Genomic DNA, 26887 nt, shown 5'->3' with positions numbered 1-26887 from the left:
TAGGCAAGACGTACACAAAAAAAGATTAAATTGTGTTGCACAAGTGTTAATTTCTGTGTTAGCTCATCTGTTATTCTTCTTTGTTCCCCCTTTTTAAATGTTAGCTTTGAAAATTAAAAATGCAAATAAATTTCCAAGTACCTGAGAGAAAGTAAGAGGCTTCCCAGTAACCTATATTGCTCTTCTAAGAAACATAACAGACATAGTAGTGCCTGAAACCAAACAGTTTATCAATATGAAATCAGCAGGCTATTTTGAGATAGACAAATGCTAGAGGAATGGAGTAGGGTCTACAGTGCCCAGTCACTCTAATACCTAAGACAGAGTAGTATATAATTACTAAGGAACAAAGGATATGAGCTATGTACAGCCAATTAAGAGCAGCAATAAGGAAACCAATTATGAGACATTCCACTACGCAAATTATGGTCACATCTCCAGTGATATGAGCTGTCCCACAAGCTCTCAATTTCAATGTATTTGGGAAACAGGACCCAACCCCTTTCCAAAACTATTCATACAATTGTAAATCTCGAATCTTTCCCTTGTCAGGTGGCATTCCACATTCGAGCCTACCTGCTATTGAGATTGAAGTGCCAGATCTGCTTACATGATCTAAGGATATTAAGTACTTTTGACAAACAATTTCAAAAGAGACTGTCTTTCAAGTTAAAAGTGAATGTTAACAATTTCAAAACCAGCAACGTCCAAAAACACGCAAGTTAGAAGCAGTTGAAACATTAGCGAGTCTAACCTAGAGCCAACAGTTTCCAGGCCTCTGAGTCACTTGGGGAAACACTAGCCAAAATCACTGACTCTGCTGGCAAACAACATGCCCTTAAACTGCAAGAGGCAAGCCTGCAAAATGCAGATTGTAACTGGGATGGGGGGAAAAGGTGTTTTTGTGGCAGTTTCAGCGCTGCACCCGGAGGACTGCCACAAACGGAGCTTACTGTGTTGCACGCAGATGTGCACGCTGAACGGACAGAGCGTAGCATTGTTTGTCAGTTTGTCAAAACAATTTTAAGAAAACTCATCAGGGATATCACAAAGGAAAAATAACAGTAAGAGAGAATGCCCTAGCCAACACAGAGGATTTTATTTAAACGCACGGGGATATAAAGAAGGGCCAGTACATTACGCGGTGATGGCTTTTACCCAATTCATATGCATCAGTCATCAGAATACTCTCAGGTATAGCAGCTCGATATAGTTTTGTTTAAGAACAAAAAAAGTATTACTTATCTTCTCAAAAGTCAGCTTTGAAGTATCCTAGCTTTTCTTGGGCACCCTGTCTTCACACTAAAACTTCCTTTTGCTTCTTTTAAATATAAGTAAGTTTTAGAATGAAGGTTTAAAACTGCCTTACAAAAGGAAAGATTATCTTTTAAGATAAACTGTTTTTACTAAGGGAATGGTCTAGCAACCTGAGACTTTACTTTGCTTTCAGAAACTGTCCTCAGTTGAGGTAGATGTCTTAAAAAATACTAGAAAAAAAAATAAAAGACTCTGACTGTAACTTTTTATTTTAATGTTTCCAGGCCATTGAGAGCTGGGTGATTCTGCCCTGCTATCTGTTGGTCTGATTGGCCCTCTCAACAAAAATAACAGGATTCAGAGAGCTAATGTAAGGATTGTAGTGATAAGGAGGTATATTCACCTGGTCCACAATCCATCGGGTATCCGAATTTCACACTGATTTCAGGTTAAGCTTCTAAGCACAATGAGAAAAATACTGGGCCTGGTAATAACCAGAAACTAATGACCAGGAAAAATGAGCTTCAGCTTTGCCTTTTTTCTGTATGCTGTGGAATGCACTCGTGTCCTGTACACGTCTCAATTTTGCATGCTTTAGAGTGCAAAGGTACAAACCTTCTATATATGATGGGTTGTCATAATGCACCTCCATAAGTACGAACTGAGGGTCACCTGCTGTGCCAATGGATAAACCAACGTGAGGGGGGTAGGTGAAGCCCTGCAATTCAAAACACGTATATACTGTCAGGAGATTTTTGAGTTTATTGTTTTTTCATCTATTTACTTTTAAATGATGATACAATCACATAAGTGATACAATTTACAAATCAAATTTCTTTTAAAACTTCTAAATGTAGCATTGTAGCGTTATATAGTGTGTGTGTATATATATATATATATATTTTTAAAAAGTACTGAATGCACAAAATCTTTATGCCAATATAAAATATTAGATTCTATGCTTTCTAGAGGATAAAGCCTTGAGCAACGTGGTCTGACCTCATGGCTGACCCTGCTTTGAGCAGGAGGTTGGACTAGAGACTTCCTGAGGTCCCTTCCAACCTGAATTATCCTATGATTTTGTGATTATTTATCTTGCATTTGTTGCTTCAGCTGAAAAGGAAAAATCCATTTTAAATGTATAAACATTGCATCATCAAGCAGTTAGTTTGACAATAAAACCCTTATGAAAAAAGTGAATCCACATTTAAAATGTTCTTAGCTTTTAAAAGCGGGAATTTCCAGGTGATGCTGAGGTTGCATGTAATGAGATTGCTGTTACTGCACAAGTCACTGCATTCTAAGCAAAATGATCTGAACAGTAAAAATGACCTTTAGGGCTATATTTGCATTAGCAAGTACTGTGGTGCAAAAGGAATAGTACAGTGCAACGGTTTGGCTTGACCCACTGCCCACACATTATGATTCAAGGTTGTTTCCTTCGGACAAGCTCTGGTCTGACCCCATGCGCTGAATCCCATTTGTGGCTGATGGTGCTGGGTTCACCCCAGGATGTTCATGGTAGCTTCCTCCCAAGGAGACTGTGCACGGTTTCAAACCATTCATCATGCAAAACAGAGCTTGGTATCTGGGGATAACCTGGAGGCTTCAAAAGCACACTCCTGATTCAAATAACTACAAAGTGAAGTCATTTACCCAAATTCACCTTATGAGGATTCATATCTGCCCATTTTTAGAGTACACAGATAGTAATACTTTAATGTGCAATTTGAGATCCTAACTTTCTTATTTTGATAGGCATTAACGAAATGATCCTATTGATACATAGTAATAAATATTATCAACTCTATAGTATATATGGGTAAACTGAAGCACTGTGAGTTTCATGGTAAACCTGAGTGTAACCCAGATCTGCCAGATTCTTCTCTATAGAGTTTCAGCAATGGAGCTATGCTTAAAAAAGCCTCCATAATCCTTGTTAAATGATAATTTATTTATATGAGTTTTTTATTTCACTTGGATGAAGACAGTTGAAAGTACAAATACTAGGTCAGAGCATAGCTGATGGCAAAAATGCACAAAGTATATATACATCAGGGATAATGCTCAAAGTGGATTAAGCTGCTTTTGATGGGTCTGTGTTGCAGTTTCGTGCGTAGCAGCTCTGAGATCCTCACCTCAAGCACTCCAAGACAATTCTTGGGCTGCAGCTTGGTAAACGAAGGCCACAGAGACTGCCATCACCCACTCCCTGCCTGGTACCTGCACCACTGTTGGTGTGGCATTGCAACGAATCAAGAGGGTAAAGAAGTGATGGGTTGCTTCTTTTTTGCAGTATTGCTGGTTTATGTCAGCTGAAAGCATTGACTGGAGCCTGAATTAAAATATGAAAGAAGATGAAAACACAGCCTAGGGTCAATATGGCATCACAGATAGTGTTTTCTGTAGATATAACCCATTGCCATGAACCAAGTGGTCCTTGTGCGGGTTCTGCACCAACACAGGATCGCTCCTACATGGAAATGACATCTTAGGGTTGGCCAGGGCAATTTCAGAGCCATGGAGTGATAGGCCTGAAAGGGACAACACTATAATGAAGGTGCTGGTGAGGCATGAAATGAATTAAAGCAATATCTAACTTCATTTGAAAAAGTCTTCTTGCCTCTCTGTCTTTTTTATAGTTGCCTATGGATGGTGCTTTTATTTCTCTCTTCGTCTACTAGTAAAACATGCTGATTATTGGTGGCAGTAGTATACAGGATCAGATGAGACAATCTGTTACGGGGACAGACTTCCATACTCCTGAGTTGCTTTTCTCCCTGTAAGGTATCAGCTCCCTCTATATTATTTTTGTTTCTTTTAGTTTTCCACTCAAGATGTTCACTGCATTTCATACTTAAAAGGCCAACAAAAAGTTGGAAACTTAGTGGTGAGGCATTTGGGGACTGTGATTGTATATATGTTTAAAAAGAGACAGATTAAGTAATCATTAATATACCAGCAAGGAGCTTTATTACAATACACCTTCCTTCCAAGCCCTGTTGATGAATCATTCTATAAAGCTATTCATCCTACCTCTCCTCCGATGGCCCAGGCAAAAATGACTGTCTCACATGTGAGAAAAGAATCTGGCATGTTGGGGTGGTAACACTCATGCCCGTAGTCCAGCACACTGTCATTCAAATTGCTGCTGCACTGATAGAGTAGGATATGGTGAACCAGATTCTCATGGCCTTTCTGTATCAATGGCTCAACCTGTTGACAATGAAATAAAAAGAAAGGATAGTAAACACACCTCACATTTGAGCATTTGAATGCAAATACTCAGACAGAACTGCAAATTATGTGGTGCATTTATTTTAAAGGAAGACTTTAAATTACAAGTAGGTTGAGATGCTCTTCAGGACTCTGCAACTCCAAGCATTAAAATGAAAAACCTCTTAGCTCAACCACGTTAATGGGGGACAGGAAAAAAATTCTGTGTCTTGACCAAACCTATGTCACCATCTGTCTTGTTCTCCCTTCTCCCAATCCCATCTTGCACTGTCACTTTTCTTTTTCTCTGCCCAATCCTCTGTAGCTACATTTGAACCTAAAATGGATATAAACCAGTTGAATATCTGCTTAGCTACACCAGGTTGGTATCTGAACTACTCAGAACTTTTTGTTCTTGTTTCTCCCTCTTTTGTGTCATCTTGAACTAGAGCTGCCCATAAATTCTGTATACCTAGGGTGAGTCTGGAAGTATACCCCATATTCCTTAGCAGCTTAACATATACTTTCTACTTCTTTTGACAGCTGTGAAAAATCAAAATTCATTTACAATCTATTAAGTTGCATAGACTTTATTAAGATGAACTCATTCCTCAGAGGTTGGGTGCACCAGTCTGTTTGTGACAGTGAAAAGCTAGAAGGCTCTTAGGAGCGCCCCAGTGCCCCCAGTAAAATTTGACCACTGAACTTAACAGTAGGCTGAACTCATTTCATTCCCATCTAACAGCTTGTTCAGTCTCTGTTTGGATAGTGATGTTAAATCATCTCTGCCAGAGATGACATCCCTAGGGCAAACATGAATACTTCTGAAGCAAAATTATTTTGCTTTTCAAAAAGACCATATTCAAAAACAGAAAAAATCAGCATATGGAAAACAATATTAAAATGAAAGGAGTTGTTGCCTTGCTTTTGCTTTCAAAGATTTCTTCCCATCCCCTACTATATCTACCTTTAAGTTGAATAAGACAAATATACTCTGCAAATGTTTTTGCAAGAAAAATAAACAGCTTTGACAATGCAGTACTTAAGATGTTGGAATGCCATGCAGTATTGCCTTTTGATGTTATTAATATTAATATAATCATTTAAAAATAATATTTTTAATTATTATTAATTAAAAGAAGCTACTTTAAATAGGAAAAAATGCATATACACCCTAACTTTGCATCCATTGGTTTTCCAAGCACATGAACCCCAGGTACTGGAGGCACAGAACAGGTTAAGTAAGAACATTTTTTTTATTGCCTATTAAAATATTTTCAGCACAATATTGTCATCCGAAATTTCTCTCTCTGTACTTTATTTAAACCTCTAAATCAAAGTATAAAATAGGGCAAGAGAGGAAGAAGCAACCAGAACTTTTTCATATCAAGACCACCCTTGTTGATGTAAATCAGCACAATTTCATTGAAGTCAGGCTCTAGGGGAGACCAGTTGCTTGCTGAGTACCTGCATGTCTGTCCAAGAAGTGCAGAGCCCAAAACCACCCACTTCAGTGTTCTCAGAAGTCAATGGAACGACGCCAATTTAAACGGATGTACCAAAGTTTTATTTTGATGGCAAGACTCAAATACTTCTTTGCATTGAGATCTTCTGTATTGTTGTAAGTAATCCCTATTTTGGTTGGTGTTATCACCATCACAAATTATTGCGCTAAGAAACCAAAGTATTTTGAAATGGAACTAAGATAGTGCTGTCAGTTTTCCCATCAGATAAGAATTCATTCCTGAATATGTCACACTGACAAAGATTCAGAAATCCATTTCAGTTTGATGTTGCTCCTTACCTCTTCTCCTTTGTATATCTGCATATTTATCCAAACACTGCAGAACCAAACCACACCCACATCACACATACATCAAATAGCAGTATATGTCTCAAGAATTCAGAAACTTCACATAATATATGGACTAGTCACTGAGATGCTTATGGGAAAATTATCTCTATATCTGCTAAGGAATAAGAGTGTTTTTGTCCAAACATGTGATAGTTCTGCCTGCTGCTACAAGATCCCAGCACCTGCTGTGCTTACAATCACTGCTTCAAAAACAACTTCCCCTCAAAACAATGGGACATCACCAAAATTAGAAATTCGCATGCTGCCATCGGTTTCTTAGTGGCAGTTACCTAAACAATAACAGCACTTCAAAAAGTATTTTTTTTCAACTTTCTCTAGCTAAGAAAATAAAAAAAAAATAGACCAAATCATCAAGCATTTTTCGAATGCATCTTGTAGGGCATTTTATATTCTTCAGAAGCACTTACAGATAACAAAAAGCAGTGGTGAAGTTAGATTTTTCACATGTTTTTATTGCAATTTGTTTAAAGAAATGCCACCTTTCTCTCTCACCTTTTAAACAATAGAGGAAGAAAATAAGTAGGAGAGGTCAAAAACTTTTAAACAGAAATAATAGGAAAATCTCATTAATCAGAAGTTGTTTATTTCCCAGGATTTTATGGGAATATTTTCACGGTCAGGTCTCACAGGTTTCCAGCATCACTCTAACTGAAACAAGAGAAGGAAGAAGAGCAGGCTCCTTATCCTCCTTGGGTTCTCTTTCTCTGATCCAAGGAATAGCTAAATATGTGTACTAAATGGAACCACTTCAGCAGAAAAGAAGAGAAAAAACATTTGATTCTATTCTCTGTCCTAGCCGGAGAAGGGATTTAAACTTGCCATTTCTACATCCCAGGTGAGTGTTGTTCTAATTACTCGGTCATTTGTTGTTTCAGCTTATAGAATAAGCCAGTTGTTTATGCTGCCTACCTCTTCCTCTCTCACTTTCCGCATATATTTTCAGAATATCTGCACAGCTTATTTTGCTCTAAGTTGAAAACAAATTCCAAAACCTCTCTCTCTCTCTTTTTTTTTTCCCAGTAAACAGGATTCTTGTTCTCTAGCCAGTCTTATAAACAATGATGAACAATGACTGAATCCCTCAAACATGAGGCCAAAGCCAGCATGTCACCAAAGCATTTAAATGTGCACATAAGTAGTCCCAGGTGTAAAATTAGTTACTAGAACAGGTATCTACAAAAGATATGTAGATCTCGGTGCCCTAGTTTCCAGACCACTTGCCACCCCAATGAATGGTTACTCAATTTGTAGGGCTCATTCCCTAAAAGGTTTTCCTATTTTAACAGCTAAATATCAATCTTGATTCCTAAATATAGGCATTCAGTTTTACAACATGGATTGTTGAATGTACACATTCAAAGTTTCCATTTATTTATTTTTTTTAAATAAAGTTTTGGATTTTTTGATAATGCTTAATTCCCAAACTACAAAACTGAAAACTAAGTTAATCTAGGGTCTACTTTTACAGGTCTCCAGTCATAATAATAGTGGACCAAGCCTGAAAAGTTACCATGACTGCCTTTCTAATTTGTTTTGAAAAATAACCCAAATCAATAATCAACAAATTCTGCAGATTTAAGTGACCCATTCATTTTTATTTGGATTTTCATTTGTATTTAGTCATTTATGGTGTTCTAATATCAAGGGACTCTCAGATGACACTTTCAGCCACCCATAGAATTTAAAATGGGTTGCAGTGGCAATGGAAATCAGCCTTTCACTTTCAGTAGTTATGAGGAAACTTGTGACTTTAGCATGTAGTTCCTTCCTCTTTCCTTGCTGATTCCTACCCAGTTTGTGTTAGCCATGGGAGTCAAAAAAAAAAATTCAATAATCAGACACTGTTACTTAATTGGAAAAGGAGACTGAAAGGAAACATATATAATTGCTAACACATTTGTTTCCTCATTTTACCTCATTCCAATCTGCAGCCCGTTCACTGTGGCTGAAATGCAAGGAAGACTCAGCTGTCAGGGTTCATCTGCTCGCGTGCCGGCAACAAGCCTGCAGAGGCAGTGCACTGGCAGGGGACGTCCCCCCGTTCGGCCCTGCAGGCAAAGTGCATTTTCTGCTTGACATTTCCTAACTGCCAGAGGCTTGGAGAACAAAAGCCCTATATCCACCCTACATCAAAACGCCGAAAGCCTGTGGGACTGCAAAAAAAAAAACGTAGACACACAATATATTTTTCACAAAACCAGCAAAAGAAGCTGCAGTTTTATTATTCATGATGATTTACTTTCTTCATCCTGTCCACCTAGCTTGAAAGTTTGGGTAAAAGATATTTTCTAACCAAGCACACTGACATGTATGAACAAATCTGACTCCCAATGACAGATAGGTAAAAACTGATATACTGTAATCTCCTACCCCATCAAATTGTGGTTTCCCAAAAAGGGAGTATCTAAAATATACTTGATTCAAATGCAAAATAAAGAGAATGCCTTTGGCAACCAAAAGTACAGGTTATGGTGTTTGATTAGCATGGCCTGTACTGGCTGGGTAGGTTCAAAGGTTTTTAAGAGCACTGTAGCTCCTCTCATCTCCCTTAGCACTTTTCAAAATGGTGACTTTCAAAGAACATAAAATAACCAATTTTCAATTATTTTCAAGTTAAAACAGGCAAGATGCATTTTCCTCCTATTAACTTAACAGAAGCTCTGGTAAAATCAACAAACTTCCTTCACACTAACAAAGGAAATGCTTACATTCTCTAGCATGAGGTTATTCAGCTTCAGTTTTTCTCCCTCTTTTCTCTATTTCATATTATTCCTTCTCCTACTGCACAAACTGAACATACCACATCTTTTTTCTTATAAAAAAAAAGCCAATATTGTAACATAACAGAGGCTTGCGTCTCAACCTGCTGATAAGCAGAGACAATATACTAACGTAAGATATATTAAAGAGAGTGAAAATGTAAACTGCTCAAATGGTCCAAGCAGTCAGGCTCCCTACCAGGGAGAAATAGCTCCAGAAAGCTGGAAGTCTTTCTTGCTTATTCCTATTTTCTCTCCCTTTTTATTTACTCTGCTTTCTTTGATGTTACAGCTGTGGTTTGCTCTTCATGCCTGTTCGTGTGCATGATGAAAGTCAGTAAACTATATCCATATTCTTCCTGTAGTGTCCCTGTTAAAAAATCTAACCACTGAACTTAAGGAAACAAAATGCTGAATTTATTTTTGTATACAAAAACGACAACAAGTTTTTGGTCTTGTTCCAGTGATGTTTTTGCATTGAAATGTCAATGAAAAAATATGGTTTTATTTGTTTAGGCTCAAAAGCTAGGTTCTAATTAATTTTACCTTTTACAGTCTTCAAATAAAAAGTGCTGCCATTATTCTATTATCATACAACAATATCTAGCCTTCTTTGCTCGAGTGTATACCGATAAAAACTGGCCAAGGTTGTTCTGCTGGTCTTGAAGCTATCTGGGATGGCACATTCCTATATTCACACAGCCAAACTCTCTACTACTTCATTATATAACTACCCAAGCCATGCCTTGGCATTACCTGTTCAGTACATGCCAAGGGATATGCAAGTAAGTAAAAGGAAAGAAAAGCAATAGTCACAATTTATAGCAAGGGAAATTCCAACTAAACATAAGGAAAAATATTTTCTCCATGAGAGAGGTTAGGCGTTGGAACAAGTTGTCCTGGCTAAAGAGTTGCTGCCATTGTCAATATTCAAAACTCAGCAGGACCATCCCTGGAACAAACTTATCCAAGTTTGATACTAGGTGGGACCTAATGTTGGGAGGTGGGACTGGACGACCTCCAGAGACACTTTATAATCTAAAATATTTCAAGATTTCTCAACTGAACATTATGGAAAAGGATAATATTCAAGCCTATACCCACACATCCTTCAACAAAGTTTGTGATATAGAAAATGAAAGGGAATGGTTTGGAAAAAAGAATAGATGTCCCTCAAATTGTAGTAACATGTACACATAAATTAAACCGGAGTCTTCTTCAAAGTGACTTCAGTTACAGAACAGTAATCATGTAATCAAGCAATAGCATCAGGCATCCTACTATATCCTCAACTAACAGATACTATAGGATGATATTCCATGGTAAATGACTCCCAATAAGTCTTTAGCTTTATACAACACTGCACATATGTAGTTGGCTGTGATACAGGAAAAAGCCATTATTCCGTAATCTCAAAACTAGCAGTACAAATCTGACCGATTTTGTGCTGATGTTGCTGTATCTTAGTTTCTAGCCTGTGGCTGGTTATGTTTTTAACTTGAGTGTGCCAAGTCCTTGATCAACTCAGATCAAATAGTGATAGTCATGAAATTGAGTTCTAGTTAAGTTTACCTTGGTAAGAACTATCTCCTTCTTATTGATTATTCTTGTTTTGCTACTTCTTTCACAAATGCATATTATGTATATATATATTTAATTGTATTAAATTATAATAAAATTCCTACCACAGAGTAGTTAGGGCTGACAGAGGCACCTCAGATGCTCCACTGGCTGCAGCTGGGCATGGGTTAGATACAGTAATACATCTTTATTGATATCGGTGGTATAATTTGCATGTATATAGGCAAGTGTCCAGTTATGGTTTTTTCTTACAGTACAGTCCAGAGCCTAAACTCAATCTTCACTAAGAAAACCCTATAAACTTCTCTCCTAGGTGTTTCTGAATTTGTACTATGCTATTTCTTTAAAAGGGGGGTATATTTTGGTGCCTGACTAGAAGTCACTGTTCACATTTCACTCAGTTACCTATGCAGTGAGCATTATTGCCTATCTTGATTTGCCCTCCATATGTAAAAGCATTCATCTAAATTATATTCATACAGATTTTTCACATCCTGAAGCTGGGAAAAAAGTATAAATGGTGTTTTGCTTTCAATGACATACCGTGCTTCTTATATTTTAATACAAAAGAGATGGACATGAGAAAACGGTCTAAGCAAAAGCAACTTCCTCCCGTTCCCACAACCAAATAATGTGATTGGGCAAAGTTTCCTTGGAGGATGGAAATTTCCCAGATGAAAAACAGAGGTTCCATATAACTTAAGGCATCTAAATTTGCATGATTCACCCCCAATATGTATGTTTTTTTTCCCCAAAGTGAGATTCAAATACAGAGCTTAATAAAGAGCTGAAATAACAGTACTGTCTTGCTTATTTATTCATTCAAGTTATATTGTTGGTATTTGGGTTTAACTGGTTCTAGGTGTAATTTAAAGCATGTAACAAAAATTATATCAATGTGAAGAAAAAAATCCTTACCACAAAAACCACATGAATGGAAAATCTTATTCAAAGCAATGATATTTCCTGTTCTTGATGTAAAGAAGAAAAGATTTGTTTACTTGGTGACTGTGTTATTCAATGAAGTCTCTTATTTTAGTTTTATTAGTAAATCACATTATGAACTAATGACCATACTGTAGTTTTAAGCTGTATAATTTTCATAGGAACCAAATATATAGTTTTAGAAAAAAAAATACTGTTGTTGTGTTGTTAGTTTGGAGAGGGGGTCATTTCACGCAATTCCTTCCATGCACACATATTACTATAATTAAATTAAGGCTAATGCTTATGCTGTACACCCAGGATTTGTAGAGGTCAGTGTGAAGAACAACTTAAATATTTTAATTAGGAAAGAAGAATCAAACAACATAATCGCCAATAAAAACAAAAGATTTTGAAATGAGAACTAGAGATAGGTACAAGGCTTCTTGTTTTCACTGCTATCAAGTCCTTTTCTAGATCTTTATTCCTAACTAATCACCTGGAATTCTGCCACTCATAAAGAGTCTCAGATTTTAAAGGTATGTAGTAATTTAGAATAAATCCAAAAGAGGTAACCTCAAAGTAATAGTCCTAAAAAAAATTGTTTCTCCCTCAGGTATGTCTGAAGATTTAAGATAATACATTTAGAAATAGTTAACAAATACAACCCTGAGGACTAATCTGATAAAATGGCTGGGTCAAGAAAAAACATGTTTCATTCAGTTCGGCTTCCTGGCAATACATTCATTGCACTCCTAAGCAAGAGAATTACAGGCAGAATAGTTGTGGTATTCAGCATGGCCACAGTCTCTAAGTGCAGCTGACCCACACCAAACAGAACTAATCAGCAATTAATCACTAACATCAATATTTGCTTGTGAAAACAATGTAATAATAAAGTAGTATGTAACCAAATATGTTTCAGATCTAAAGCCAAAATGGATAGTCTGTAAAGTGTTTATATTTATTCAAGACGTGTATATAATTTGAATAGTATAAATAATATAGTCAGCAAAGGTAATTCTTTTTGTTCATGAAATCACTATTAACATACAGTGATGTCTACCTATTTCTTTGAGGTGGCAAGGGAGGAGTTTTTAATTCTATTGTACAACTGCAAACTGCTCTTTTTCATCCTTCACCTTAATAATATCATACATTTTTCATATTTTAAACACTCCTGCATGGGAATGAGCAAAAAATTTTACCTAAAGACTGAATGTGTGAGAATTTACAATGTATCTGCTTCTTGTTTTATAAGTGCTCTGGCATAAGGATATGAAATGTACTTTCTGACAAGCAAATGCTGACTTCTACAAAGGAGTACCAGAAGAAAACATACACAAGAAAGACCCTAAGCATATAGATGCAGAGTTTCTGTAGTAGTCACCAATCTGTACTCTCTGGCACCTACAATTTACTGAAGTGAAAGAATGGAATAAAATCTGCAGAAATCTCATGATTTTGACATAACATAACTTCCTGATCCAGTAGAATAATTTTGAGGAGCTATTGCTTACATCCTCCAGAAAGTTATGTTTAAAAAGTTAACATAAACATGAGAAGGAACACAAAATATATGTTGCTGAGTTGTGTGTGATGTTGGGCACTGCCTACAGTAATTTTCAGATTTCAACCATTTCTCACCCTGAGGCACATTCTGGTACTCTTCTGCAGGGCTCCAACACACTTCAATGGCACTTGGCAACGTAACGTACACACACTGTCACCCAACAAGGGTCATTTTCAGATAAAATGGTTCTTCTGAAGTATCTCAAGAAGTTCTTTATTATTATGTTCTCATACCAAGTAAAACTTCATTTAAAATCTTGATGCAAGGAGAAACTGTTTGTCATCTGCCTGTGATTTAGCTGTCATCTGTGTGGATTCGGACGTTATGTATGTTACATGGCTTCAAACAAGAACTACTGAGCATTGCATAACATGTCATTGGAAGTACAAATGGAGAAAGTATCATAACATTATCTGCTGAAGACTGAATCAGTAACTAATGCTGGGGTTGGAGAGTGAGCTGGTACTGAAGAAAAACACTTTACACTTAGATTGGACATGAAATTTCTTCTTCAGATGCAAAATACAGAAATGACATCGGAGCAAAGACACGTGGTCCCACGGAGAATTTGCTTAGGATGTCAAACCTATGTGACTTGTCTGAATTAGAAAGTTGATCATCAAAAACAATGCCAAGAAATTAGTAGGACCAAGGTATATATGTCCTGTGATCCATCCAGATGCTCTCATTTCAAACTCAGTAAGCCCATAAAGTGAGATTCTACCACCTATGAACCTGCTCTTCTGGTATTTGCAAAAAGATGGCTTATAATTGCCTACCAGAGGCCCAGTCCTACTTTTTGAAATACTTTATTGCCTGCTATGATAAGGAGTGTGGATAGATTGACTGCAGAAAATTCCCAGGCAGGATTTTCTTATGTTCTCAGCACAGTTGCTAATTACAACCTTATTTTAAAACCATATACATAGCTAAGAATGAAGAAGTAAAAACAAAAAAAGATACGGTACAAGACCAAACAGGGTCATAATAGCAATCCTATACTGATGATCAGCTCATGAAGATCTCAGGATCGGGAGATGAATCTCAGAGAGCGTCACAAGAGTCATGCCCTCCCCGTGCTCAATTTTAAGTCATATTTTAAATTAAGACTCCTTTCACTTAAGACTTACATGTAACCAGAACTTTATGCTAACAATATATGGCATACAATTCTCATAACGGACAAATGTTGTTTTAGTTACAAACAAAATCAAAGAAACTGGAGTACATCAATGAAACGCTCAAGTTTGCTTATGACAGAAACGGAGTAATTATTTTTGCATACTAAATATGGAATAATTAATGCAGCAATAGCTACATTCTTTAATTTTTCTTACTGTGAAATATACAAGAGAAATCAAAGAAGACTACCACAAAACAGGAATATGTTCCAGTAAGAAATACAAAGTCTGGTGTTACAGTAAAATCTGTGGTCATACCTATTTTCATCTTTGATCACAAAGTTTTAGGTATGCATATACCTTACGTATGAAATAATTTAGCAGGATAAGAGAAAGGACAGTATTTCTCTTATTTCCTGGGAGTCTTGCTTGGGAAAGTTTGAATTTCCAGCCAGTTCAGTTATATGATTCTTTAACACTGCAAAACCTAATGGGCCTATTCAGGCTTGCAATGAAGAGACAGCCCACCAGATCAAAGGGCAGATAGCCTTCAAGTTCTGCAGCGTATGATGATCATTGTGTTGCCAATCTAATTTACTAAGGTTTTGCAGGGGAACATACAGTAAAATACAGAACATTTGTTTGTTTCAGGCTGCATGATGCAATTTGCCAGAGTTATCACATTTAGCAAAACGTGAAAGTTCAAGCCAGGGAATAACAAGCAGTTACTGTCTGGTATCACTCAAGTTAAAAATCAGTGCTCTCATTTAGGTACTGATGGTTACAAGCTGCCCTTCTGGCTTTCAATCAATCTGTCCCTTAAACTGGAGTCCCTTTGTATTTTCACACTGGGGTCTTTGGTATTACTAAAGCATTCCACTGTCAAAAAGCAGAGTTACCCTTGGCAACAAGTTTTTTTGGAGTTTTTGATTCCTTATCAGAGATTGCTCTGAAACTGAACATGAAGATTAACTTGCAGCTGCTGGTGTACCCTAATACAGGCGATTCTTTAACTAAAAAGAGGCTCCCTTTTCTAATGAGATCAACAATGGAAACTTTGGTGCTTTTATAAAAATATGCAACGTAGCATTTTGCAGCTAATGCTAAACAATTAGGTTTTCTTATTGAGAGTCACATATCTACTTCAGGCTAGCCCTTTAATTTCTTTCTTCAGATGATGGGGACAGACTAAATCATACCAGGAATGTCTGAACTCATGTATTTTAGATGCCTATTCTAGGATGATACAAATCACCATTTGAAAGTAACTATTTCTTGCTGGTTTATTGATGTCGTTTAAATGGCAAGCTAAGACTTGGAAATAACTCAAGTTAGATGAGAGACAGGCTGGAAATTTACCATCTTTAACATGTTGCCTGGGTTTAATTTAGTATGTACGAGAAGTACTAAATATATACTTAATTTTGACCACATAAACCTAATCCCCAATACAGGGTTTTTTCCCACTTCATCAGTGGTTAACCTGTTCACTCCATACTCATGAGCAGGTCCAAATAACACACATGAAAAGAGTTTTATGCAGACATCCAAAATTTTAAGTACTTATAAAATGCAATCTGCTGTCCTCCTCTCCACTTCTGAATAGCCTCTAAAACTGGGCTTTCCAGCTAAAGATGTTCTCTTGCAGAATTTGAGGTATTTTATGCTCTTGAGCACAGCTATACCACAACCTTTCCACCAGTATTCCTCCAACTCTGCTTCTAGTTTCAAAATAAAACACGGGAAGTTCAGAACTATATGAATGAGTAATTCATAAATAAAATAAATGCTCATAGAGATAAATGACTCTACCACTCTCTCTCTCTTGTATTTTTTATTTTGTATAGACTGGTTTTCCTGTTTGTAATAGTGAAATTCAGTATCAGACATGCTTTTATCTATGGGATTATTACTACTCAAGCCTGGAGAACTACTTCCCCTAAGGTAAACAAAGTACAGTGCAAAGAGGCTAACAAAATAAGAGGAAAAATGGATGGAGTGTTGAAACTAGCATGGTCATGCTACACACTAAAGCTGAAAAACTTCATACAAATCAACTGTGGCATGCCTGGCATGTAGAATATACATAACTTTCCTCCACCAATAACTAGTGCAAATTTTCAGAAGTGTACCCACAGCATTAAACAATTTGCTGGGTGTAATGGTTGAGCATAGGTATAGAAAATTACAGAAAATCTAAAGACAGTGGAGGAAGTGCTGTATTTTAAAGTTTTTCTTTTTGCAACAGAAAAAAAACAATTGTGCACATGGGAGACTGGAGGTTAATGTAAAGCAATGACCTTTTAGTAGAGGCAGTTATATTTATATGTAATCCAAATAAATTAAACAAATGGAAGAGATGTGGCATTGAAAACTAAGCTGAAGACAGTAATAAAAAAGCTGTATCTGCAGAACCACAGGTAGAAAGAGAAGAGAGAAGTTAAAAACAAGCTTTGTAATACAGCTTTGGGGAAAAGTATTTCTCGTGAATGTGAAACAAACTTTCACTTTCAGGACACTGGTAAACATCTGCATGATGCCAGCTCATGGAAAGCAAAAAATAAAATCAGCAAATAAGCAGAAAAAAACAATCATCAGCACGTAGCCTTACAAATTGAAGTAGAGTAACCTTGAGTCAACACACACACCCACACGCATGCATGCACACTGAAAATCATGAGAACCAGACATCTCAATTAGTTCATTAAGGGATTTCAGAAGCCCCAGTGTGCTGCCACTGAATAATTTTTTTAAACTGAAAGAGACAAAGTAAAGAGACATTAAAAATGAAAGATTTACAAGACTGAAGGTGCTGCACAGACAGCTCTTTTCAATATGTGCTCCTTTCACTAAGTACCTCTCACTGTCCAAGCCTCTCCCAGCCCTGGCATCGCACTGACTGCCCGTCTGTCAGGCTTATTCACACCCACAGGAGCTGCCCTCAGTGTGGCTTATGCAGGGAGACAGAAACCTTTTCATGAAGAGGGTGGTGCATGGACATGCCTGTGTGTCTGCTTTACCAGCAGCTCTGAGAAGTCCTCTTGGAGTAGAGGTCCTTCTCCAGGTGCATTCATCAAAGCAGGAAAACTTTCTTTAGTGATGTGATGAATAAGCACAAGCAGGATCAGTCAGAGAAATTGTATTTACAGTGCAATATAAAAATCTTAGCAAGAAATAACCTTAAACTCAATTCTAGAAAGTCTGGGGTAATAAATGGAATGCTTTTCTTTTTCTTTCTTTCTTTTTTTTTTTTTTTTTTTTTTTTTTTTTTTTTCCTAAGAAAGCTACTTCTGAGAAAACTCAAGTCTAACCTCTGTATGTGGGAAAAGAATCGTACTATACATGTGGTAGTAAGCCCTAAGCATACAACACAGCCTGAAGCTCAAAGCAGCAAAACTGGCAAATGCACATTTTGCAGACAAGTGATGATGCGTGTTCTCCCATACGAAGGCAGTCAGGATCTGGGGTTGCAGGACCACCACAGAGCCATCCTACAAACTGACTGACACAAGAGAGTTTCTTGCTGCTACCTCCAAGTGATCCCTTTCATCTGTTCTACCTATTGTCATTTTCAAAATCAACCTATTACCCTGATGTTTGGTTCTGCTAACAAAAAAACCACACACTGAGAGGGAAAATCTTTAGGAATTCAAAAAATTTGGAAGTAGCCACTGCTTAGCCAAGTAGACAGCTTGAAGCAGAGGAGTAATATATTCTGTCAGAGTCACAAAAATAGCCTAGTGCTTGGAACTGGCTGCAATATGAATAACTCTATCACTATTATGTCCAGCTATTGAAAAATCATTTTATTTTATTTGTTAGCAGGCACATTATTACTAGAAACAGTTTTATTAGTTATTTCTCCAGGAGTTCCCAGATGCCTAAGAAATCTTATAATAGAAGGCATTGTAGAGACATGTAGGAAGACATAGTCTCTTCCCTAGGGAAGATATTACAAGAAATACAAAACAAAGGAAGATTAAAAAGAGAAATCTTAACCCTGGCTGAGTGCCCCATTATCACACTGAAGTGCTGTTCTCCACTGGTAAATGCAGCATAAGAAGTTACTTATCCATGTTCTTATTTCACCTGAGATGAATGTAAGATTACAGTCTTTTCTACTGCATTATTTACATATCATGTAGTGCCGCTTGCTCAATGAAACTTTGATGATTTTCATCACCTGAGGTCCTTGGAAAGTAACATAAATATTACGTAAAGAGAAGGAAAAGACATAAGATCTTACATAATTTACCTTCCAATGATTTGGTATCTTTTATGCCAGTTATTTCATTACATTGTGCTAACAGAAAAACTCAGTCCTTTGAGTCTTTACCTAAAAAAGCACTTTGATTCACTTCAAAGCAACAAGTTGCTCTTGTGAGTAATCATGTGTATGACTGTGCCTTAGCTACCTGAAAGGCATAAAGGCATACGAAGTACTGGGATGTCTGTAAAATAGCTACTCACTGCCCGAAGAGTCATTCGGTTCAGTGGGCTGCTTTCCATGCGAAGAACATATACCCCAAAAGCACAGATGAGAAAAAGGGTGCAGACCTGACCTCCACGCTACCCAGCACCGGGAATTTTTTATTTGGACGTGCACCGCCTGGCCCCCTGGACTGCTGGCCGCTCGCGCCTGGGCACACTCGTCGTGCCCCTGGAGCAACCTTCCAGCTTAGTTTCATCTAAAGGGATTTGGCTCATGAGCTCCAAAACTATTCCATCATACTCACCAAACCAAAGTAAGCAGGAATCACTTGAAGATTCATTTCAAAAGCCCACTCCTGATTCAAACTAAAACACTAATGTAGATGCATCCTTTGACCAAGTGTATCACAGCACACAACTGTTACACAACCAGCTTACATTTAGTGAAAAATATGTAAATGCTTTGAATCTGTTTTGCCTGACAGCATATATAGTTATACTTATAAATAATGTGAAGTCAGTTGAAGCTAAAAAATAATTTTTAATTTAGAATCTGAATTCAAAATCTGGTATTTGTTAACTAGAGATGATTAAGTCTCTTGGCCTCTACCTTTACTGTTAGTGAAAATATTGTGCAATTTTCAAGAAGAAAGTAAAAACACAAAACAGTGAATAATAAGAAAAGATTCTTATTTACTGGTGATTGTTGCAGCTATTCAAGACTCCAGACGTGACATCTAAGGGTACAGTCTCAAGCTGTTGATGGCACATTTTGTCCAACGGGAGTCAAACTCCACTTAAGTGTTTCACAGAATCATAAAGAAGCAAAGAAATAGCCAAAATTAGCTCACATGTACGCTACGTATGTAGGCCGAATTATACCAGGGATAAATTTGTACCATTCTATAAACTCTTCTTTTTCCTGTCTATAAAAACGGGATGCATAGGTTGTATGAAAGTTGTACTAAAGAAGAAGAATCATGAATCAGCATAGATATTTAATTAACACAGTCAGTTTGATCAGGGCACATAATTCATCTGTCTCTCCCTTTATCAAATTTAATCTTTGTTTGCATGACTGATGTCCTTTTGAGTATTCATAAGCCCAATTCTCTGAGTATCCATAATCTTTAGGAAATATTTAATAGGTTTGCAAGAATGCATAGACAAAATTCCAAAACAAACCTGTGTCAGCTACTAAAGTCAAATATATGAAAATTTAAGCTGTACTCCACAAAGAAATGCTAAGGAAGTATTTCTAAATTAATTCTTCACTCTTTCTGCAAACATTTTTCTCTCTCTCCAACCATTTTTAAGTTAGAAAAGAAAAAGCAATATGAAATTTGTTTACTTTTCTGAAGCTGGAAAATTTAGGAATGCCATTCTAATTTTAATAGTTAATAATAAACAAATTGCAGTCCTCAAAATGTTATTTCTAGAATTATAATATTCTTTATGCATCATAGTAAAAATAAAGAATATGAAACTTTTCTGAAAAATTAATCAATGCATTTCTGAATGAAAACAATTTTTTAGCTTCAACTGATGAAAAGTTATTCTTTAAATAACTGTGTATGCTGTCAGGTGAAACATATTTGAAGTATTGAAGATAAATTCAGTAAATATAAATAATAAATAGTTCCAGAGAGCTTTTTTGCATAGTAGCCTATACCAACTTCTACCAAATTTAATATGGAAATCATGATTCTAAAGTACTCTCACTTGAAAGCAGAAAGCTAGGAATACTAACAAATATATTATATTCCAGGCAAATTCTGCTTTCCATCAACATCTGTGAAACTAGCTGTCATTAACTTCAGGTGGGTTTAATAAGTAATTACCTAAAGGAAAAAAATTGGACCTCACAATTCTTCATTCTGATAAAGTACTGAAACCCACAATATTTCAGAATAATTATATATATTTCTCATACACACAGTGAAGATTATGTATTAAGTTCTCTTATTTTAAATGAGCAGTCTTACTGAATTCATTGGAGAAATACGACTGATAGTAATTCCAGATGGAATAAAACTGAATGCTTAAAAGTATTAATCGAAATAAACAGAAATAAAAATGTGGGGTCTGATTCAATAGCTGTGTTCATATAATTATGCATACCTAAAACTTAAGTCAAGAAGTACTTGCTTCAGAATCACCTTTTAACTACCTCTGTCTTTTCTTTTTCTTCATGTTTTCCCTGTAAGCCTAAAATCTTTTAATGCTTATTGATACATATGCAATGATTTTAAGGCTACTGTTCATAAACCATTCAATTAATGAAGAATGACTAGCAAAAGTGCCTCCATGCTTGGATATTTATTTTAACTAGCTATATCACTGTGCTGCCTTAAGCAGCCTAGAACAACAATAGGAAGGTGTTCTTTTATGAGATCTTGTGTGAATTGCTTCTTGGAAGGAATGTAAGAACGAACTATCTTTCTTGCAGCACTCTTAAACTTTCAGTTCCAAATAGAAGAAAAGTTATAAAACTTACTACAGGAAATGTTTATGCATGTGAGTTTTGAAATCAGTTTGGATCACTCTGAAACTTGCATAAAATTTTACACTCTTTCAATATTTTCCTTAATTTCTAACTAAAATACATCATCCATAATGATAGCTTTTTTTCATGTTTGGATTGCATACAGTCAAAGATCATAGTCTCTGTTCACATGATGTAACTTGGAATAGCTTCACTGAAGTCATTGAAAAAAAGGTAACTGAACTCAATAAGGATCTGGCCCTGCATACAAACTTCTCAACTTAGTTTTTTGAATCTAATATTACTCCACTTTAAGAGAAATTGATGACATTCTTCTATAAAAGTAGAAACTTGATGGAACATGCTTTTATAAAATTTTGCATAGGCTTTGCCAAATTTTTTTTATGGTTAAACATAATTTTCAGCCTCATTTTCTTAATGGAGAGAGAGCATAGAAGGGAAAGGCAGGCTCTCTGTCACCCTGCATGCGAGCTGTTAGGGCACACCAGGACCAGTCTTTGTGACACATACACATACTCTTGTGAAAACATTCAAGAGGTCTTGCTTTTACTCCAGTAAGTAGGGAAACAAGTTCTGAAAGTACAAAAAATGATTTGAAGAGGACTTGTTAACATCTGAACTCCTCTAAATGTAAAAACAAGAATGGGATTTTTCACAGTCTGAACCGCTCACCTTTATCACATGATGCTTTTCATGTCGTACAGGAATCTTAAACATTTGGCACCAATATGTTGTATCTTTATCTGGTATAGGCACCTGTCTTAATAAAAAGAGAAAGAAATTATTGTCATAAAAGTTGCATTGCCCTGTTGCATTGCCCCATTGCTTAAGCCAAGAAGTCTGGTTGCCACCTCATCCCTATCTCCACATAAACCCCAAAACCAAAGTAACTTACGTCTTTGTTCATCAGGTCAAAGTATGGCAGAGAGGCAGAGGAAACTTCCGCTTTCTCGGGATTCAGCAAACGTAGACTTTTTGAACCACGGTTAGACCCATGATAATTTTGACCTGCTTCTCCCATATCTTCATGGTGATAGGCCCATATTACCCGTACTGTGCTCTCCTTCAAAAAAATAAAATAAAATAAATAAAGGAAAATCAAAAGGAATAGGAAGAATATCTTCCTCACAGTATGGCTCAGATAATTGCTGAGATAAATAAGACTGAGGTGTCACTGCATTTAAACAATGACAATTTATACCAGACGAGAAAACATCTACTGACACAATTTTGTCCCTAAAATTAAGCCTCATGTTTCTGCTTTCATTCCTCTTGATTATATTTTATACTCATAGGTTTCAATGTAGATCTGCAGAAGCTGAATCGCTCTCCGAGAGGTTCTTACCATTAATGTAGCAAACTTAAACCATATCTGCAAATAGCAGAGAAGATCCATAAAAAGATAACCAGCTAAACACATAAAATGAATTTTTCTAGAGGTGTGACTCCTCTGGCCAGCAGCTGCGAACTATCCATCCGAAATAATTTCCAGGCTCAAGTGTAAAGATCTGAATATCTTCTGTGAATTGTTATCCCCTACATGGTAGGGAAGATAGACATTGAATTACAAGAACAGATTTGCATCTTAAAAAATCATCTACAGCTACAGTGCAGATTAATTCTCTGTAACCTATTCTCAGAATGCAACAACCGCCCTTGAGACAAAATATTCTAATAAATAGCAAAGGTCCCAGAATGTTAAGTTATACTGAAGCAATTTGGAGCAGGTGCAAAAATCATAGATCCATCAACTGCCTGGGGTTCTGGCAGTTTATACAGCTGCGGATTTTCTTCCTGTATCTTTCAGCTCCTTATGTTGTTATTTTTGCACAAATTATGAAAATACAGACAATTAAAATGGCATTAAACTATTATAGTAATGCTTCTAAAATGAGAAGTAAAAAAATCCAAAGAATAGAAATTGTTGCAAATCTATTAGGTCCAATATGAAAGTCATCAAATTCATATAATTTACAATAGTGCTTAGAAAGAGTACAGCTGCCACTAGGACAACAAAATAATTTACTATGAAAAGTAAAGATTTATCATTACTCTTTCTGATTTTAATTTTTAATACAGAAATAAAGCCACAGAATACAATTTAATACCATACTCTCCAAACTTTTTTAGAAGCCTAGCTTTGAGATTAATTATAAGCTAGTGTAAGACTTGACCAGTGTTTCTGAAGTTGGCATCTCTTGAATGATTGCCTGTAACTGTGGCATATAGGACTTGATGGGTACCCTGTTTCAATCCTTAGAAATTAGAAATCCTTATGTGCCTTAGAAATCAGAGAATGTAATGCACTATATTAGAGGAATAAAGCTAGCTGAAACTAAAATATAACAATTCATACCTAACAATATACATAAAAGTATTTTTCTTGGTAAATTTAAGCTGAAAAACTGAGGTTTTGCAAAGTGTATTGGGAGCTGGACAAACACACTTTCTAGCTGAATTTATGTAATTCTTTCCTTTTAACTAATAAGAGAGAAGATTTTAACACCCTGCTTCATATTCCCACATGCTCTTGCCCTATCTTCATTACTTGATCTCTCTACATATAAGCAGTGCATCTTACCGTTATACTCTTATCGTTTGTATCACAAGTGTGCAGTTCTCTGCTAAAAGCCAATATTGTATGTGTGCTATTTTCCATGGCGTATTCCAGGTGGTAATCCTGGTGAGGGTCCTTTTTAAGTACTCTGTTTTCATCTGTAAAATAATCCTGTTGAAAATAAAAGGGGGACCATTATTAATACCTAATATATTATTTAAAAATACAACTTTATGTCAAATACTGAACCCCTTAAGACAGATCCTTATGTAAAATATTGAAGCATTACAGTTTTGTATCAGGTAATAACTTGAGAATGACACTTAACAGCTTTTGGTCTAAAAATGTTCAGCAAGCAAGTCACCTTGATAAACTACTTTAGTCTTGGATGACTACGAAAAATACCCTGCTTGTACAAAACTACAAAAATAAAGGGATTCTGATACTCAAGAATCAACAAGCCTATTTATTGCAACTGAGATGTCTGGAATTTCAGGGGAAATTCCTGAATTTTACTTAAAAGATTCACATCGATAGTATTGTCATTACATCTTTCCCAACTGCTTTCGCTTTTTTTCCCACAAAAAAACCTAACACTTCAATTAAAAACTACAGGAACCAGAAATACTGCAGTTAACAGGTATAAAAAATGCCCTGTTCATACAAAAAGCCCCTGAAGTGTTTTGGTGTTTATTTGCTGATTTGAGCTTTTATCTCTCTTTCTCTCTTTCTCTCTCTTTTTTCTTTTTTTTTTTTTTTTTAATCTTTTTTCTTTTCTTCAGTGAAAGGCAGATGACCCCAGTCTGCAGTTTAGCAGGGGCATCGCATAAAGCCGAAGCTGCTTCGGTACCGTGCCGTCATTAACCTCCTCACCCCTGAATTCCTCAGCGCCGTGGGCAGCTGCGGTCCGGCTGCACCCCGCTCCCCGCCGGACACCAAACGCAAGGCTTTGGCCACCCGTTTTCAAGTTTTAAGCTCTTTCTGCCTGCTTTGGGCCAGGGGACGGTGGCTGGGGGAATGTGCTGCGCACTGATCGCTAGAGGAGAGCGTCTGGCCCTCGGCTAGAGAAACATCTCCTTTTCCCAGAATACATGACCTTCCTCTCCGTGTCAAACAATTTTGTTGAGAGATATTTTTTTTTCTTTTCAACTAGTAGAACTCTTTCTGATGGCAAACAGCTTACAGGCAGACACCATTAATCACGTAGCTTTCTCAGCAAAATAATGCAACGCCTGCTCTTTCTTGAAGGCATTTGCTTTTGAAGATATCAGACTTTCATTTACTTTTACAGAGATCTGCAGCTTTCATGTCCCTTTGCTAAAGTGGAGACACGGCTGTAAATTTTTAAAATCTTACGTCCAAGTATTTTGATGCTGTTAAATTAGCCGATACCTTTCTAATTCACTAAAGGATCACTTAGGAGCTTTAATCCTAGTCTTAAACTTAACCCCACCCCTGAGACTTTTGTGTGCGCCAAGAGACCATGTGCACACCAGTCAGCATTCACAAGCTGATCAGCCTTTTATATACGTATGAATAACTGCATGCCTAAACATTTCATTATAGGTATATTACCTTAGATGAACATCTTTATAAAACCATGCCTCAGTCAGGATGCAATTCCCAGGAAGAAAAGAGGAAAAAGCTGGCCATTTTTAACCGAATGAAAACAAACTGTGGGCAGGCTTTGGATTTTCTCTGTCCTAGAACAAACCTAAACTTCAAAATCTTTTTTAAAGGTGCTGAAAAGAATCATTCTTTTCCTGTCACCACTCTTCTTGACTATGGGTGAATGAATACATACGTGAAAGAATACACATGTGGAAACATAATCATCAACAGAGAGAAAAAGAGGGGTCTCAGATCTGCAGTTATCTGTTGAAAGAAAGAAAACGGATGGGCTATGTTTGTTTAGAGAAAGAATTTGGGGTTTGCTTTTCCAGGTGGAAATAATAGACTTGTTCCTGGCTGTTTCTTGAAGATGGATATTTTATGGGATCAAATTGTTGGAAACCCTTGTCACTCCTACATCAGAGCTTGGAAACAGACAGTGTATATCTATATGTAGCGCTATCTCTACTTTGAAGATATTTCTCTCCAGAATCTCTGCTTTCATCTAAAAAATAGTAAGGGCTTGCCTGGACTAGAAATGTAGCTTTGAGAACAATCAACTTTTATTTACGTGTGATAGCTTTGCCGAAATCTTACATTAAATTGGAAGAAGGCACCCTTTGTATTAGAATAAGCACCCATACATTGAATTAAATTATTCAGGAATAGAAACTTAAGAACAGCTTTTCTAGAATAAATCCACATTGAAACAGATTGAAAGTCTTTGCCTGAAATGGCTGTGAAGAAAACTTCAGAAATCTGAAGCAAAGATAGGTGCCTACGAGTTGGTCTACACTGCAAATATTTTTCTAGTAGAACTATGTCATTTCTTAACAACTCCGGAGGATATAACTGTATCAAAAAATTGCTTGTGCTATAGCTCTGACTTCTAGGAGCCTGCAGGGAGAATGCAAAAATAACTCAAGAAGTTGTGTAGTTAAGGTATCAGCTCAGATGTGCCTCAATAACATCAGTGTCTGCATAACTGTTTCATTTGTATGGATGACAGTCAAGGAAAGGTCACAGATCTGATCTACCATGAGGGGCTCATTTTGCACTGATGAGAGACTGCTGCTCCAAAGGTGCTATGGCCATGGCCCATCCCAGAGCCTGGAGCTGTGGGAAGCCCCCAGGAGAGAAAGGCTCAGCTGGGGAGGGCCTGGGGAGCTCATCTCGCCGAACAGCATTGCCAGCTTTGAGCGGCACCTACTTCTGGTGACTCACCTCAACGTATTTTGTGGGTAGATGTTAATCTGACCAACTAACATTAATCTGTCCCATGTGAAAATTTCTGTGAAGTAATGAATTCACAGTCTCTGCTTACAGTTACTACCTGATATGTTCCACCTTGACACATCCCAGGGTATGGAGGATATTCCCTAAATCCCAGCTCCACTGACTGCAGTGGAACTCCTCCGAGCGCAATGACACTCCACTGCAAGAAGCAAGCGTGAGTAAGTTTGACAGGAGCTACT

The 26887-nt window shown here is 36.8% G+C and overlaps 1 protein-coding gene across 1 annotated transcript in view; it reads right to left on the bottom strand.

Annotated features, from left to right (window-relative positions):
- MOXD1 (monooxygenase DBH like 1) overlaps positions 1-26887 on the bottom strand; it is a 50033-nt gene that overhangs the window by 13934 nt on the left and 9212 nt on the right. The window contains exons 2-6 of the mRNA XM_062570905.1: positions 23826-23972; positions 22140-22307; positions 21917-22000; positions 4294-4473; positions 1873-1975 (exon numbers count right to left, since the gene is read on the bottom strand). Coding sequence (XP_062426889.1) covers positions 1873-1975; positions 4294-4473; positions 21917-22000; positions 22140-22307; positions 23826-23972 — 682 coding nt within the window. The remainder of the gene's footprint in view (positions 1-1872; positions 1976-4293; positions 4474-21916; positions 22001-22139; positions 22308-23825; positions 23973-26887) is intronic.

Source organism: Rhea pennata, chromosome 3 (assembly GCF_028389875.1).
Source record: "Rhea pennata isolate bPtePen1 chromosome 3, bPtePen1.pri, whole genome shotgun sequence".
Classification (NCBI taxonomy): Eukaryota; Metazoa; Chordata; class Aves; order Rheiformes; family Rheidae; genus Rhea; species Rhea pennata.
This window is presented reverse-complemented; position numbering and strand designations above follow the sequence as displayed.